We start from the raw sequence: 17,272 nt of genomic DNA on the forward strand, positions 1-17,272 counted from the left end.
CACTGTGCTGGGGACTGATGATTACAGGTGCTGGAGAACACAGCTGGAAAGGCCTCCAGGAGGCTGGGACATCTGAGTGGGCATGATGGAAGCATTCACTGATGTCTAACAATGGGATGAGTTGGCATGAATCAACTGGTGGCCGTCAGCATCTCCTCCAGCTCCACCCTGGAAGGAGAGATGAACATGAGCATCTAAGGATTCTTTGAGGACTATCACCCCATCATCCCAGCGACTGCGGGATAAGGGGAGGGACTTCTGAGACTGGAGGCCAAAGCTGCTGACTCCGGGTGGGGTGGGGGAGTCCCCAGCTGGGAAGAGGATGGGAGCCTGAGGCGTCCAGGAAGGTGAGGACCTGTGCTCGGCAGGCTCCCTGGGGGAAGGTAGGGGCCTCAGAGGCATGAGTCATGTGGTGCTTTTAGGGCAACGTTGTTCAGGGCCCAGTACACTGGGGGTCCCAGGTTGGCAGGACCCTCCTCAGGCTGTCTTGGTATTCAAGTAGCTGCTGTCCAAGTTTGTAGCCTGGAAGCCGGGGACCAGGGCCATGAGCAGGACCAAGGTGTCAGAGGTAGACCGGGGAGAGTCCTCTGCAACGTTCCCGACTGGGAAAGGCTCCAAGGCTCTTGAGTATCTCTCAGGAGGTGAGGGCCCTGTGTAAACAATCCTTAAGGTAGAGACTTGGAACCAAGTCCCCTGGCTCGGAGCGTAAAGGCTAGGGCTGCTGTAACGAAGTACCACAAACTAAGGGGCTTAAACAACAGAGATTCGTTATCTCACAGTTCTGGAGGCTGCAAATCTGAGATCAAGGTGTCAGCAGGGCTGTGTTTGCTCCGAAAATGCCAGAGAAGGATGTGTTCCAGGCCTCTCTCCCAGCTTCTGGCAGTTCCTTGGCTTGTGGCAGGCTGACTCCATCTTCCCATGGGGTCCTTCCTGAGTGCGCATCTGTGTCCGCATTTCCCCTTTTTATGACCGCACCAGTCATATTGGAAAAGGAGCCCATCCTACCCCAGTATGACCTCACCTGAACGTCTGTTAACTATGCCATTTCCATATAAGGTCACGGGATCAGAACGTGGACATGTACATTTGGTGGGGACACAATTCGATCCATCACAGAGGGGTCTCGAACCCCGAGTTCTGGAGCATAGTTCACAGGTTCCACTTACACACAGCTGACTCTCCCTGGCGTCTTGTCTTGTTTTGTTCTCTCAACGCCCTGCAGGGTGGGGAGGCCATGCACATTTCTTTCAGTGTAAGCGGCCGGGGGTGGGGGAGTGGGGGTGTGGGGGGCAGTTAAATGGCCGTGGCTCTGACAGTCACCTCGTACACACCCCTGATGCCGGATGGGCAGCCTGCTTCCCAGCTGTGACTGTGGCCAGGTAATAAGCCTCTCTGCGTCTCTGTTGCGGGAAGGCTGGTATGGAGACGTCTGGTCTAGCATGCTGCAAAGCCAGTCGGTGTTCACAGACCCCAGCTGCCCTCCCCTCTCCCCTTGTGTGGCTTTGAATGTAGAAAATCTTCTTTGGGGTTGGGCTGAGAGCCGGATGAGGGCAGGCAGGGGTGGGAGAGGGTATATTACATGTCCAAGGTCACAGGGTTAAACCTCCTTCCCATGCAGAGCACCATCATTTCCAGCACCCTGTCTGTCCCCCACACCCCTCTCTGCTGGCTGGCTCACCTCCGCCCGCCCATTAGCTCCCTCCCCGGTTCTGCCCCCACATCCTCTTCCTCTGCCCAAGGATTCAGGGACCTGGCTTCACTATGGCTTCAACACATATTATTGGGGGGCTGTAATGGATGTAGCCTTGTGCTAGTGCCCAGTTTCAGCCAGACACCAGAGGATCAAATTGGGATCCAGCAGTTCCTTCCAAAGACATTTGCCCTTGGAAAAGGAGATGTGACCCCAGGGAGTGGAGGAGGGGAGAGGAGATGTGGAAACTGAGCTACAGAATCTTAGAGCTGGATGGAACCCTGGAACACTCCTACTTCAGGCCCCTTGGGCCACCGAGGGGGAAACCGGGAGGGGAGGTAATGTGCCAAGGTCAAATGTTGGGTGGTGCCCGGTGGCAGAAGCCAGGCATCTGAGCCCATATTGGGACCAAGGGGGCAGGTGGTGGGTGCTTCCCGGTGTCTGTGAGCTCCGTTCCCCAGGTTGGAGGGGCTTGGGTGGTGCAGGGGTCGCCTCCAGGGCTCCTGAGGGGAGGGAGGGGAGGCTAAAAGCAAAGTGGGGGAGCGACCTGGGGATTGTGGGAATGTAGGGCCGTGCATCCGCCCCCGGTCTTGCGTGGGGCGCCGGGAGAACGGGCTGGTGGGCAGAGGGAGTCCTGCGGGGGCCCGCGCGTGGGGGCCGGGCCGGCCGGGGCGGGGTGAGTCACGGCCCGCCCGCTCCCATTGTGCGGCCCGGCGGCGGCGGCGGCGGAGCTGCGGAGCTGAGCGCGAGGAGGTGGAGCCCCGGGCTGCGGGCTCCGGCGCCTGCGTCCGCCCGGCCGGCCCGGCTCGCCTCGCCGCCGCCGCGGGCACCCCCCGGCCGTGAGGCCCTGCGCGCCGCCAGGCCCCCGAGCGCGCGCGGGAGGGAGATGGGGCGCGGCGGCCGGCGCAGGCCCCGCACGCTCCGGAGCCCCGAGGTACCGCAGGGCGGGGCGCGGCAGGGCGCGGCGGGCCAGGGCCGGGGCCCCGGGGTGTCGCGGGCGTGGCGGGGCCTCGGCCTGGGCGGGCGGACGATGGGGCTCGCCGAGGGGGAGAGGGCGGCCGTGCGAGGCTCCTGACCCCGCCCTCCTCCCCCAGGGCTCCCCGCTAGGCCCCCGCAGCGCCCCCTTCTTCTCAACCCGGTCACGGGTCCCTCAGTGAGCGAGAGGCTCCCGAGCCGCCTCCCCGGCCATGGCCAACGGAGTGATCCCGCCGCCCGGGGGCGCCTCCCCCCTACCCCAGGTGACTGCCGCGCGCGGGGGTGGGAGAAGAGGAGGGGAGGGACCCCAAGGAGGAGAGGGGAGTCCTCCGGCCGACCTTGGGATCCCCACATCCAGAGATGGAGCTGGGCTGGAGAGGAGGGGGAAAGGGAGGGCCTTTTGGTATTTTTCGGTTCTCTTGCCCCTCTCCTCTCAAGCCCTGGGCTCCTGGGAGGCTGACCCAAGGCTGGGGCGCAGGGAGAGGGGGTCGTTGAAGATGGAGCCCGCTGGTCTTCCCCGCCCCCAGCCAGGGTTTGGAGTTGGGGTGGATGTGGGGCGTTCTTGGGTCAAGTCCTTAGGAGAGGCTGTCTGAGCCTGCAGGTCCGGGTGCCCTTGGAGGAGCCCCCTCTGAGTCCAGACCTGGAGGAGGAGGACGATGACTTGGGCAAGACCTTGGCTGTGAGCAGGTTTGGGGACCTCATCAGCAAGCTTCCGGCCTGGGACCCTGAGAAGCCCAGCCGCAGCTACAGCGAGCGGGACTTTGAGTGTGGGTAGCCTGGGGACCCCTAGTGTGGCCGCCCTCACCACCATCACCTTCATTGCCACCATCACCGTGCTCTCCACCGGCTTGGTCACCCAGTGCCATCTTGTGCTGGACGCTGTGCGGGACGCTGTGCTGGGCCACCATGCCATGTTAAGTCATCCTGCCTCACTCACCCATCGCCTGTCCACCTTCCAGGGGAGCCGGGCCCCAGACGCAGGGGGAGGCGTAGGGAGATGGGCCTGAGGCCTCCCTCGGTGACCTTCACTTTCCCCAAGGCTCTGCCATACCTCCGCCCTGCTCCCTTCTCTCTGCCTCCTCACCTCCCTCAGCTCTTCTGACTCCGCCTTCCCCCCTTGCTGTACCGTGTCCTTCCGTTTCCCCCAGCCCCCCTTTCACAACCTGCCCTCTCCCTGACTCCCGTTCCCCCACTCTACCAGGCCTTACCAATGGCAGGACACGGATACAGGTGTTGGGGGGAACCTGGCTCTTGAGGAAGGTCTAGGGTGCCCTTGTTTGAGGCCCTGAGCTAGAATAAGGTGTGTGCCCCTAGGGCGGTGAGGGGCCCCCTTCTGCCGTGGGGGCCCCCAACCGGCTCTCCTGCACCCCCAGTTCACCGGCACACATCCCACCACACCCACCACCCGCTCTCGGCGCGCCTGCCTCCACCCCACAAGCTGCGGCGACTGCCTCCCACCTCTGCCCGGCAGACCAGGAGGAAGAGGAAGAAGGAGAAAACCTCGGCTCCCCCCTCGGAGGAGACCCCTCCCATCCAGGAGGAGGGGGGAGCCGGAGTGGAGGAGGAGGAGGAGGAAGAGGAGGAGGAAGAGGAAGGGGAATCCGAGGCAGAACCTGTGGAGCCCCCACCCTCAGAGTCCCCACAGAAAGCAAAGGTAGGGGTCTGTCCCTGAAGGAGGGCTGATTCCTCAGGGAGGGGTGCGGGTGGGGGGAGAGGACACAGCCGAGGGCGCCAGGGCTGCCTGGGGGAGTGGGGGGGGGAGGGTGGCGGGTTGGGGGCTGAGCCCGTGCAGGGACCCAGGGCACTCCGGTTTGTCCACAGTTCTCCATTGGAAGTGATGAGGATGACAGCCCTGGCCTCTCTGGGAGGGCTGCCTTCAGCAAGCCCCTGCCCTCCGTGGGCCCTTGCCCTGACAAGAGCCCCCAGCAGTCAGTCAGGTACTGGCCTCCAGCCCAGCCCAGAGCGGGCCCCAGGCTCCCTTCTGACCCTGGGGACTGTCCCAGCTCTGAGCCCAGAGAAGAAGAGGGGAGGAGAGGAGAGGGAACAGAGGAAGCGGGGAGGGGCGCATCCGCTTTCTGTCCATAGGATAGACAAGGAGGAGAGACAGTTGTCACCAGAGAGGAGGGCAGGGATAAAGGCAGAAGAAAGACGGGGCTGGGGTGTGGGTGTGGGGGTGGGGGGGACAGTGAGACAGGGCAGGGAGGTGGAGGTGAGCTTCCTTCTCTGCCCAGAAGGAGTCTGTGTCTAGCGCCCAGGGGACTATTCCAGGCCCCACCCCAAGCTGGGGGAGGGCAAACGAACCTCCTAACCTGGCCCATCTCCACGTGGTTCCCTGTCAAGTCCAAGGCTGCCATGGTGCCTCCTCAGCTCCTCAAGCCCCCGGGCCCGGGTCTCCCGAGTCGCTGGGGAGAAGAGCCGGCCCTGGAGCCCGTCGGCCAGCTATGACCTGCGGGAGCGGCTGTGCCCAGGCAGTGCCCTGGGTACCCCAGGTGGCCCGGAGCAGGAGGTGCCCACTGACGAGGCGGAGGCCCAGATGCTGGGCTCCGCGGACCTGGACGACATGAAGAGTGAGTGACACCCTGTGGCAGCCCCCCTGGCCCACCCCCATGGGCGCTCCGCCTGTGGGGAACCTTGGAGAAGCTCTGTGCTCTCCCCAACCCAGCGCTCAGGCCCCTTTGCAGTATCCCTGTCTGCTGGAATGTGGCCAGGGACGGGGAGCTCACTACCTCGCCAAGCCACCTCTCTGGTTGCCAGAGCTGAGATTTCCCTTGGTGACACCTCTGCGCTTCTGTCTTGATTCTGTCCTCTGACCACCCCCTGAATAAGGCAACCCCCCCATGTGACCTTTGGAGACATTATGTCCCCCTTCCCCCAAGGCTTCTCTTCTCGGGGCAAACTCTTTTTGTCTTCTTCATGCCGGCCCCCTGAGGGTGAGCCACTCTTCCAGGTCCTGCTTCTCCCTACATCGGGGGCCCCCGACTTGTCGCACCACCCTTGGCGGGGCCTGGCTGTGATCACGGCACATTCCTTCCATCTCATCAGCACCCTGGTTTCTGTGCCACCTGTCATCACCCACAGGGCTCTGTGCCCAGGCCGGGGGCACCACTGACCCCCCCGCCTCCCCCTTGGAAACACAGTGTGTGGGCGGGGGTTGGTGGGGAGGGCTCTGGGCTCAGTACGTCATGGAAAGTTGCCAGGGCCCGAGGACAGGGACAGGAACAATCCGATGGCAGCAGTGGGGTGGGGGTGGGGGGTCAGGGGAGGGCGTGTTTACAGACTCAGGGTGGGGGCTGGAAGCAGCAGGGAGCCGGCCTGGGGCCGTGGGGAGTCAGGAGGCTCGGGCTGAACAAAGACCGCTGGTCCAGGCTCCCACCTTTTAGGAGAGCCAGGGCTTCGGGGAGTCCCGAGCAGAGGCTGAGGGCTTGGCCACCGGGAGAAGGATGAGCCTACTGGAGGAGGTCACAGAGCCCAACAGGGCACCCAGCCCTGGGCCTGGGAACGCAGAGAGCCAGGGCCCTTGGATGGCCCCGGCCCCCAGCCCTCGAGACTCGCTGGCCTCAGAGGACTTAGAAATGTTGGTGCTGGACCTTGAGGACGGTGACCTGTGGGAACCCACCCAGGGCCAGCTGAGCCCCATGGCAGGGGGGCCAGCTTGTGAGTAACCAGGCTGTTGGCCTTTCCGCAGCTGCTGGCCTGGAAGGGGCAAGCAGGGAGGAAGGGCTAGAGCTCTGCTTGAGTCCGCCAGATGTGTATCTGTGGGGGAGACCTGGGAGCCGAGAGAGGGCACAGGGAAAGGATTGAGGGCCTGGTGACTCCATGTAGGTCGTGGTGCTCCAGAGTGAGAGGCGGTGGCCGGGGGGGGAGGGTAGGCAGCTGGGGCTGTGGACTGAGTGGGGTTTGCCTTCTTACAGTGGCTTGGCCAGTGGTCCCCTGTGTTACTGTACGGTAGTCCTTTCTCCTCTCTGGGCCTTCGTGTCTTTGTGACATGGCTGTGCTGGCTTATAGGGTTGTGTGGACGTGGCCCCTGGCAGAGCAGGGGGCTGGAGGGCTTGGCTCTGACCATGAGGCCCCGAGGTGGACCCCCAGGACCACCAAGCCTGCCTTGCCTGCAGGTCACCGGCTGGAGGACAACCCTGGGATGCGGCGGCACCTTGTGAAGAAGCCGTCTCGGACACAGGCTGGGAGGGGCAGCCCTGGAGGCTTGGCCCCCATCCTGCGCAGGAAGAAAAAGAAGAAGAAGCTGGATCGGAGGCCTCATGAGGTACAGGGACTGAGGGGTGGGCCTGCAGCCTCCCCTCCCTTCTCCTCCCTAGAGCCTCCCTTTCCCACCTCCCCATCCCCCCACCCGCCCCCACCCCGCCTTGCCTGGTTGCCATGCCTCCAAGACTGCCGATCCCACCTGGCGGCCCCCAGACCCTCACCCTTGGCACCTGCCTCAGGTGTTTGTGGAGCTGAACGAGCTGACACTGGACCGTAGCCAGGAACCCCACTGGCGGGAGACGGCACGCTGGATCAAGTTTGAGGAGGATGTGGAGGAAGAGACAGAGCGCTGGGGGAAGCCCCACGTGGCCTCGCTCTCCTTCCGCAGCCTTCTGGAGCTCAGGAGGACCATCGCCCATGGTAGGGGCCCTGCAGGCCTGGCCCTGGGGTGCGGGCCCTCTTCACTGACCAGGGAGCTCGGCCGGCAGGAGCTGTCCAGCCCTGGGGAACTACTCCCTGGGGGCCTGCGCCCACGCGAGGTCTGGCTGCCACTGGGAGAGGTAGAGTCCGACCGCCTGCGTAGCCGTAAGCTTGGAGGGGCCGGGCTATGCCCCTGTAGGCCCCTGTCCCCATGCAGTACACTAACCAGTGACTCCCCTCCCTGGGTTGGAGGGGCCGTGCCCTTGCTCCGTGTTCCCTCGGCACATCCCTGTGTCTGGCTCGTCTGTGCCAAGTGGCACTGACTATCTGCCCTTGTGCATCAGGTGCTGGACTCACCTGGCGCGTCCGCCTGCCCTTGGGGAGCAAGGCGGCTAGGGTGGCTTTTCCTCTCTGATGGGACCCTACCCCTGACTGTACCCCCCAGGAGCTGCCCTCCTGGACCTGGAGCAGACCACTCTGCCGGGGATCGCCCATCTCGTGGTGGAGACCATGATCGTGTCTGACCAGATCCGTCCGGAGGACAGGGCCAGCGTCCTGCGCACCCTCCTGCTGAAACACAGGTGCCAGGGTGGGGGGCCTGGGAGGGGGGCCTTCTAGTGCCCATGCCCTTCCAGGAGCACAGACTCTTCTGTGCGGCTTTCTAGCCTCTGCTTGAATAACCCCAGTGACGGGGAACTCATTACTCATTCATGCTCAGACAGCAGCAGTCATTAGAAAGTTCTTCCTTACTCTCTGTTTTTCAGCTCACGAAAGGCCTCTTTTCCTAACCTGCCTTGTCCCCTCTGCCCGTTTCATAGCCATCCCAATGATGACAAGGACAGTGGCTTCTTTCCCCGAAACCCATCCAGCTCCAGTGTGAACTCGGTCCTGGGGAATCATCACCCCACCCCCAGCCACGGTCCTGATGGCGCAGTGCCCACTGTGGCTGATGACGTGGGGGAGCCAGCCCCACTCTGGCCTCATGACCCTGATGCCAAGGAGGTCAGTCGCCTTGCTCGGACCTGGGCTGGGGGACTGAGGGGCCTTCTGGTTTCGCTGGAGGCCACCGCTGGCTTTCCTGAGCGGGTCGGGAAGTTTGGATGCCTGACATTATACGAGGCATGGGGGGGATCTGTAAGAGATAACGCATGAGGGCCCCTGCCCTAAAGAAACAGGAGGTTTAAATGGGCTGACGTGGCAGACCCAGGGGACCCATTTCAACCAGATAAGGCAGAGGTGGTAGCGGGCAGCTGGGAGGAGGGGTCCACAACTGGAGCGGTCTCCTCCTGATGTGGGGCGCATCACTGACAGTCCCTTTCCTGGCTGGGGAGGGAGAAAACAGGGCCCAGGTCCAGGGGTTGGAGGGCAGAGTCCAGGCCTGGAACAAGGGAGGGGAGGGCCTGCCACGGCCTCCGGTCAGGGTCCCAGCCCTATTCCAGTTCTGCGTCCTCAGAAGCCTCTCCACATGCCTGGGGGAGACAGTCACCGGGGAAAGAGTCTGAAGCTGCTGGAGAAGATCCCCGAAGATGCTGAGGCTACTGTTGTGCTCGTGGGTGAGGAGGCAGGGGGTCCTGGGTGTGTGTGCTTCCCCTGTGCTCTGCTTGTCCTGAGCTCCGGCCCGCAGGCTCCTTCTTCCAACCCCGGCCAGACCAGGTCCCCAACGCGTCCCTGCCTTGCCTGACAGCCTGTCTTGCCCCCAGCTCGCTCTTTCTCAGCCCTCTTACTGCTTCCCGTCCAGTTTTCCGCTGTCTTGGACTGCCGCTAGTCCATAGAGCACTTTTGTGAGAATTAAAGAGAAGCACTCCTTCTCGGAGACTGTTAACTTTTCATCTATTGGTAAATTATAATAAATATACGAATATATAAACGAATAGGGTTTCTTTAGATCAGGGGTTTCTTTGTGCAGCACGCAACCTGCTCAACTGTACATGATGGCCCCAGGTGTTTTCTCCAGGGCCAGCCTGGACGGCTCCTCTTTGCCCAGTGCCCTGTGCCTTGCTCTTCCCCCAGGCTGTGTGCCTTTCCTGGAGCAGCCTGCAGCAGCTTTTGTGCGCCTGAACGACGCCGTGCTCTTGGAGTCTGTGCTCGAGGTCCCTGTGCCCGTTCGCTTCCTCTTTGTGATGCTGGGTCCCAGCCACACCAGCACTGACTATCATGAGCTTGGGCGCTCCATTGCCACCCTCATGTCTGACAAGGTGGGTCCTGGGCTGGATGCTCTAGGCCTGTCCCCCCCTTCCCCGCCAGGGCCCTCCTTTTTCCCTGTTGCTCACTGCCTACATTGGTGGCCCTGGATGCAGGGGCGCAAGAGGCCCTTCTGGGTGGAGGCAGTGCTCTGGAGCGATGGTAGAGGGAGAAAAGGGAGCCCTGGGCTGGAGCTGTGGGAAGGGGAGGTGGTTGAAGGGGGAGTAAAAGCCCAGACCCCCAAGTCTTGGATGTGGCATGAGACTGGAAAGGGAGGCCTGGATATGTTGGTCTTTGCTGTGGCCTCTCCTTGGCTGGGACAGGAAGGTCCTCTAGCCAGGGGTGATGTTGGAAATGCTAATTGACCGAACTGTAGCAGGTGAGAACTCTCTGGTCAGGATGGTTCTAGGGCCCCCTGCTATGCCCGGCGTTGCCCCTTTAGTTGTTGCATCGTGGAAAAGTCTGGAAGCTCCTAGGGGAATAGAAGGCACTCGGAGGTTCAGGGCTGTGGCCGATTGCTGGCCAGCAAGGACATAAGTGAATATTTTGACGATTGGACCGGAACTGTATATGTGGCCAAACACCCATCCTGCCTCCGGCTTGGTGATGGCCCAACACCTCCTCCCTGAAGCCTTTCCAGGGGCTCTCAGCATGGCTCAGCCCTTGCCTCTCCTGCCCATAGCTGTTTCATGAGGCTGCCTACCAGGCGGACGACCGGCAGGACCTCCTGAGCGCCATCAGTGAGTTCTTGGATGGCAGCATCGTGATCCCTCCATCTGAGGTGGAGGGCCGTGACCTGCTGCGCTCCGTGGCCACCTTCCAGAGGGAGCTGCTGAGGAAGCGGCGGGAGCGTGAACAGACTAAAGTGGAGATGACCACCCAGGGAAGCTATGTGGCCCCCGGGAAAGGTCAGACCCTTTGGGGCCCGTACCCCCCCTTCTCCCCCTGCAGCTCCTAAGGTTGTGAGGCCAGCCTGTCCTGACTCCCTGACTCCTGGATGCCAGCTTCCAGTCCCTGATGGGAAGGATTGAGCCCAGGGCCCCCCAGCAGGAGGGGGTGGTCTGTGCTCCAGCAGCTCCTTGTTCCCCCAGAGCTGTCGGTGGAGCTGGGGGGCTCCGAGGCGACCCCCGAAGATGACCCCTTGCTGCGGACTGGCTCGGTGTTTGGGGGGCTGGTGCGAGATGTGAAGCGTCGGTACCCACACTACCCCAGTGACCTGCGAGACGCCCTGCACTCCCAGTGCGTGGCAGCCGTGCTCTTCATCTACTTCGCCGCCCTCAGCCCTGCCATCACCTTTGGGGGGCTGCTAGGTGAGCGGGAAGGGAGGCCGGGGCGGGGGACCCAGGGGCACCTGCAAGGTCTGTGGTCAGGGGATCCCAGGCATCACTTTTGCAGGGAGGCTATAAAGTGAGAGGGGGCAGGGGGGGGTGTAAAGGGTGGGGGATCCTGTGACTGGGGGGGTGGAGGGGGTAGGGTGGGAGGGTGGGGCTGGTGGTGACGGAGGTGGGAGGGTTGGGGCTGGGGAGCGGGACCTATCTATTGCTCTGTGGGGCTGCTTTGTTCTAGTTGGGTCCCCAGGTCAAGGTAGGCTAGATGAAGAGGAGGGGCCGGGTGGAAGGAGCCAGGCCAGGGCCCTCCCACTGACCCTTGCCTGCACCAGGAGAGAAGACTGAGGGGCTGATGGGCGTGTCCGAGCTGATCGTGTCTACCGCCGTGCTCGGCGTCCTCTTCTCCCTGCTGGGGGCCCAGCCGCTGCTTGTGGTTGGCTTCTCAGGGCCATTGCTGGTCTTCGAAGAAGCCTTCTTCAAGGTGACAGCCCTCCCCTGCCCCTCCCCAGGGATCTCATGTCCCATCTCTCGGCCCAGGTGATGGGTCCCTGCAGTCTCTCCCCTCTTCTCCCTTTAGAGCTCACCCTCAGCCCCAACCCTGGCCCATCCCATGGGGCCCGATGTCCAGGGCAGACCGCTGGGGGTAACCACAGCCTCCCTCCTGGCCTCTAGTTCTGCCGAGCCCAGGACCTGGAGTACCTCACCGGCCGGGTGTGGGTTGGCCTCTGGCTGGTGGTCTTTGTCCTTGCCCTGGTGGCCGCTGAAGGCAGCTTCCTGGTCCGCTATATCTCACCTTTCACCCAGGAGATCTTCGCTTTCCTCATCTCGCTTATTTTCATCTACGAGACCTTCCACAAGCTCTACAAGGTGGAGGTCCAGAGAGGTCTTGGGGGGGCATGGGTGGGGGCTGGGCAGCACCCTGGGGAGGGGAGCATGGGAGGGGTTGGCAGGGAGCATTGGGAGCCGAGGGGATGAGGAGGAGGGCTCCGCTGGGTGTGGGCGTGGGGGGTCAGGACACCCTGGGCTAGGTCAGAGCTGCCAGGCAGGGAGTCCTACCCAGAGGGTGCAGGTTAGATCTCTAGCAGGATTCAACCAGTATGTGATGGTGTGGGGCACGGTCAGTGCCGTGGGGCTCCGTGTGTGCGTGTGTGTGTGTGTGTGTGTGTGTGTGTGATGTATCTCGTCGTCCTGTGATACTGTTGCCCGGTCAAGTGTGTGAGGGGTCAGCACTCCCCCTCACAGCCGTATGAAATCAGGGTGATAAAATCAGGGTGACCTGCCCAGGTGACTGCTAGGGCAAACTTGTAACCCACGCAGGTGTTCACGGAGCACCCATTGCTGCCATTCTACCCCCCCGAGGGGGCATTGGAGGCTGGGCTGGAGCTGAACGGGAGTGCTGTGCCCCCCACCGAGGGGCTGCCTGGCCCGAGGAACCAGCCCAACACGGCTCTGCTGTCCCTCATCCTCATGCTTGGGACCTTTCTCATTGCCTTCTTCCTGCGAAAGTTCAGGAACAGCCGCTTCCTGGGAGGCAAGGTGCGTGGCTGAGGAGAGGCGGGCCCCCCTGGGTTTCCCCGGAGTTCCTGCTGTCAGGGCCAGTCTCCCCTCCAGAGGGGGCACTCTCCCCTTCTCCCGGTCAACCCATGGACCTAAAGCACATCTGTGCAGTCCCTTCCCGGTCAGAAACTTCAGAGAAGTTTAATCAGGCCAGGAATGCCCTCTTGAGCTGGGCGGCACCCATGGGATTTAGAGGGACAGGTTGGGGGATTTCTGGCTCAGAAAATCAGACCCAAGAGAGCTGGAGCCAGAAATCCCCCATGTTAGTCTCCTGACCCTCACTTCTTTTGCTCCTTTCCCCCACTGGCCCCTCAAGGCTCGCCGCATCATTGGGGATTTTGGCATCCCCATTTCCATTCTGGTGATGGTCCTAGTGGATTACTCGATTACAGACACCTACACACAGGTGAACAAGCCCCACCTCCCTCCAACGGTGGGTTCTTACCCTAGAGTCTCCGGAGGGAGGCCACAACACGTTCCCGTTGCCGCAGTGGCTATGATCATGGGCAGAATTCAGCTTTTTTAGTGGAGTGGTGACCTGCTGGGACCATGCTGGGGTGGGTGGGCTGGGGGCAGCTGAGTGGTTCAGCGGATGAGGCCAGCCAGGGCTTCTGAGGCTATGTGTGAGCAGATATGGGGCTGGGGGCCAAATGACAGGTGTGCATGGGGCTCAGGGAGAAAGGATGTCATTCTCTGTCCTCTACCAAATCCTTGGAGGGACTCTGGAAGATGGAAAAGTAATTTCCCCCAAAGCTGTTCACGTCCAGGTTTCCTGGAGCCCTGGTACTGGGAACACAGAGCTTGTTGGGAGCAGCTGCTATGTGGGGTTCTTAGCATGGGGAGGCTGTGTCCCTGAACCCCGTCTTCCTTCCTGCCATGCAGAAGCTGACAGTGCCCACAGGGCTCTCGGTGACGTCCCCCCATAAGCGCACGTGGTTCATCCCGCCCCTGGGCAGTGCCCGTCCTTTCCCGCCCTGGATGATGGTAGCAGCTGCTGTCCCCGCCCTGCTGGTCCTCATCCTGATCTTCATGGAGACACAAATCACTGCGTGAGAGGGCTGGGGGACCCTGGGTGGGGGTGGCTGGGGAGGAGCGGAAGGCAGCGGGATTGGTGGCGGGCGGGGGGGCGGCGGCACATGGCCTGGGGCACAGTTTCCCTCCGGTGCTGTGACAGGAGATCCATCTGTCCCCACCACCATGTGCAGGGTGGCACTTGGCAGTCCTCACAACAGTCTGGCACTATGCTCTCCCACTGATGCTCACATGTGTCTCATTTTGGTTAAACCACAACGTGGTGAGATCTGGCATCTGGCTTTTGTGGCGTCTTAAATATCCATAATATGAGGTTTTAGCCCAAATTTACTTTGACGTGAGAACATCGCTTTGGGAACTTGGCAGAGGAAGCTGGCAGATCCCGGGGAGGGCTCTTCAGTCCGCGCTGGCCCTTCCCCACTGCGCATGCCTGGCCCTGTGGCCCCCCTGCCCTCCCCGCCGCTCAGCCCTGCTTCCCGTCCTGCAGGCTCATCGTCAGCCAGAAGGCCCGGAGGCTGCTCAAGGGCTCCGGCTTCCACCTGGACCTGCTGCTGATTGGCTCCCTGGGTGGGCTCTGCGGGCTGTTTGGGTTGCCCTGGCTCACAGCCGCCACTGTCCGCTCGGTCACTCACGTGAACGCCCTGACGGTTATGCGCACTGCCATCGCACCCGGCGACAAGCCCCAGATCCAGGAGGTGCGGGAGCAGCGGGTCACTGGAGTGCTCATCGCCAGCCTCGTGGGTGAGAGCACCCACCTTGCAAGGCCCCAGCCCCCGCTCCACAGACCTGCCTCCTCGGGCCCTGTGGCCTTTAGTCCGCGCTCTATCCCAGGCTTGCCTCAAGTCCCGTCTGGGTCACCAGATGCATCATGTCTAGCACCCGCTCTCACCCCAGCCTGCCTTGAGACACTCTGAGCCTTTTTACCCTGAGCCCTTTCCGGGTCCTCTGTCCGGCTCCTTCTCCTCTCGCGTGTAGTGATGAGGCCCAGCTGGTCCCCTCTCCACCAGGCCCGTCCATCCTCATGGGGGCTGTCCGAGGGGTCAGGTAGGTCCGTGTCACCTCCTCCAGGCCTGTCCATCGTCATGGGGGCGGTGCTGCGCCGGATCCCGTTGGCCGTGCTCTTTGGGATTTTCCTGTACATGGGGGTCACGTCACTGTCGGGTATCCAGCTGTCCCAGCGTCTGTTGCTTATCCTCATGCCGGCAAAACACCATCCCGAGCAGCCCTATGTGACCAAGGTAGGGCCGGGCAGCATGGCGGTGGGGAGATGGGGTGATCGGGAGGGGGTGCGAGGGATGCCGGGATGGGAGATGGACAGAGTGACTGTGGAGGGGAAGTCTGGGGACCCGGGGAGCTCCGTCCCCGAAGATGTTGGGGGGGCGTAGAGCAGGCCGGGCGCTGTGCCGTGAGACTTGAGGCTCACTCCCCAGGTGAAGACGTGGCGGATGCACCTGTTCACCTGCATCCAGCTGAGCTGCATCGCCCTGCTCTGGGTGGTCAAGTCCACAGCGGCCTCACTCGCGTTTCCCTTCCTGTTGCTGCTCACGGTGCCTCTGAGGCGCTGCCTTCTGCCCCGGCTCTTCCAGGACAGGGAGCTGCAGGCGGTAAGGGATGCTGCTCGGGGCCATGTTCGGCCGGAGGGGCCCTGGAATCAGGGAGGCCTGGGTTGCAGTCGCTGCTGTGCCCCCTGCTAGTTTGGCTGGAGGGATAGGGCTTCGGGCCGCAGTCCCTGATGGTCCCTGCAGAGAGCGAGGCCTGAGAAGGTCTGGGCTGCGGGGCCGGAGGAGTTGCTGGGGGGAACTGTTGGTCAAGTGCCCCCCTCCCCGCCCCTCCCGACCTTCTCCTTTCTGCAGCTGGACTCGGAAGATGCTGAGCCTAACTTTGACGAGGACGGCCAGGATGAGTACAACGAGCTGCACATGCCTGTGTGACCCTCTGCCGTGGTGCCCCTCAGAGACCCTGACACCTTAGTGATCCACCCCTGGGCCCCAGGCAGAGCCCAGCCCCGGGGCCAGTGGGCGCCTCCCAACCCAGAGACGTGCCTGGAGCCACTCACGCCGCCGCCAGAGCGGCCCGCTGACTCTGCCCCGGGCACTGACCTGGGCTCACCCAGGCCCTTTCACAGACCAGACCGGCACAGGCTTTGAGCTCATTATAACCACACTCCTTGTCTTGTGTCTGCCTCACTTTCTTGGTTCCACCCCTGGTCTGTCCGGTCATGCTTATCCAACTGGAATTGGAAGAATTCTGTTTTCAGGGCCATCAAAACCAGGGAGAGGTTTGAGGCAAGGACAGAATTCTTGGGGGAAAGGGAGAGAATCAAGACCACAGAAGGTCAGAGCTGGACGTTATCGTCACCCCCTGGAGCCCTCGCAAGTACAGCTGGGGAGCAGGAGCCTCAAGGTCTGGCTCAAGGTCACATACTGCTAATCTAGCCTCTTGCTTGGAAGGGAGATTGTGGGGGAGGGGTGAGGGATGAGGTGGCTTCGCTTTAGCCATTAGAGAAATCAGAGTGTCCCCAGTGGCTGTGGGGCTATAGAAGGAAATGGAAAACGTTTTCTTGATCCCTGGCATTCTGAGGAGCAGGGTATGGTAGCCCAGTCCCCTAGACGCCGGGGTGGCGCTGGATTTGGGGTCCCTGGACCATTTTAGGTTCTCACGGCTTAACAGTGGCAGTTTGGGGATTCCTGAGGCCACTCCCTGTGCAACAGTCTGTTCTGCCAGAAATAACCTGGGAGGCCTTGAAGAGGGTGCAAACTGGGAGCCAACGGCGTCACAGTTGCTAGGCAACCAGTGGCGAAGGGAAGCCGGTTGTCCCTGTGTTGCCCTCTGGTGGCCACTCTCGCACACTGCAGGCTCTGTCCCCTCCGGGCAGGAGTAGCACTGCCATCTGGTGGACGCACTGGATCTCTTGGTCAGAGACCCCGTTCAAGCAACTTCCGTACCTCCCTGGGAGACACGGCGTGGGGGTGGTTACAGAGAGGTTCCGCGGAGTTGCACAGCCCCGGGTGGCTCTGAGCATCCAGAGCCGGGATCCCTCAGCCCCACTTTAGCTGGCCCTGCTTCTTATCCATTTCCCAGTTTCTTCCCCGGTGTTCAGGCCAACAGCTAGTGCCCTGAAGCTGGTCAGCAGAGAGGGGACAGACCCCTGCGAGGCTGTTTGTTGTGTTCATAGGGAAGAGATACGCCTTTCTAGATGTCCCAGATTGTCATTCAGGTGTGAGTATTTCATTCCTGTCGGCCCCTTTGGTCTCTGGCAACACGATGGCCTCTAACTTCATCTGGCCTTTGGCTCCCTGGGCCTATGTGAAGACAAAATCCCTTTTCCTTTACATTGGCCAAGTCCAGGTGGAATTTCAGAGGAACTGTGCCAGGAGCAAAGTTAAGGTTAAACGCAAAAACCTAGAACACAGACCAGTGCAGAGCAGATGATAAACGAGATGGCAGGGGCCACGCACTTGGATGGCCTTGGCTGAGAGGCTTTGTACGCAGGACTCTGTTTCTTTCCCGAGCCCTGATCAGATAGCCTTGGTGGGGGACGGGTTTCCCCATTTGGTCTGGGGGATGCCGGGAGCCCACAGAACAGAGCCAGCTCCTTCCTGAGCCCCTGAGGGGAAGTGATGACCTGGGCCAGGAAAGCTTGGCTCTTCATTGGACACAGATTATGTTAGTCATCTCTGGCCAGTAGCTGAGAATTGGGGGTGTTCCTCAACTAGAAAATGAGAAACCAGAGGGTGCGGGCTTTTCTAAAGGAATGTGTCTTGGTTCTGGCTGGCATGTCAGGGTGGCTTTCAGTAAAACTAGGCACCGAGGCCTCTGAACAGTAGCCTGTGGAGGCTCTGAGAGGCCTGAGGAGGTTGCAGCAACCCGGAAGTTTGCCAGGGAAGGG

General features: G+C 61.9%; 1 protein-coding gene across 3 annotated transcripts; it reads left to right on the plus strand.

Moving 5' to 3' along the window:
- Positions 1-2,428: 2,428 nt before the first annotated feature.
- Positions 2,429-15,558, plus strand: SLC4A3 (solute carrier family 4 member 3). 3 transcript variants are annotated; one of them, XM_045867902.3, is made up of 23 exons: positions 2,429-2,624; positions 2,785-2,928; positions 3,267-3,432; positions 4,039-4,319; positions 4,487-4,602; positions 5,033-5,232; positions 6,778-6,926; positions 7,105-7,285; positions 7,731-7,866; positions 8,104-8,287; positions 8,739-8,838; positions 9,296-9,480; positions 10,149-10,374; positions 10,558-10,776; positions 11,127-11,275; positions 11,467-11,661; positions 12,112-12,330; positions 12,668-12,757; positions 13,234-13,400; positions 13,871-14,124; positions 14,452-14,621; positions 14,814-14,987; positions 15,237-15,558. In XM_045867902.3, the coding sequence occupies exons 2-23, from the start codon at positions 2,878-2,880 to the stop codon at positions 15,312-15,314; spliced, it is 3,690 nt and encodes a 1,229-aa protein (XP_045723858.1). In that variant the 5' UTR covers positions 2,429-2,624; positions 2,785-2,877; the 3' UTR covers positions 15,315-15,558. The 3 variants fall into 3 exon arrangements, with proteins under 3 accessions (XP_045723858.1, XP_045723857.1, XP_064443203.1); XM_045867901.3 differs by having other exon boundaries at positions 2,430-2,624; positions 5,006-5,232; XM_064587133.1 differs by lacking the exons at positions 2,429-2,624; positions 2,785-2,928 and having other exon boundaries at positions 3,293-3,578; positions 5,006-5,232.
- Positions 15,559-17,272: the final 1,714 nt, after the last annotated feature.

Source organism: Mirounga angustirostris, unplaced genomic scaffold, assembly GCF_029215605.1.
Source record: "Mirounga angustirostris isolate CCGP_5_RB_7025 unplaced genomic scaffold, mMirAng1.0.hap1 SCAF_3, whole genome shotgun sequence".
Taxonomy (NCBI): domain Eukaryota; kingdom Metazoa; phylum Chordata; class Mammalia; order Carnivora; family Phocidae; genus Mirounga; species Mirounga angustirostris.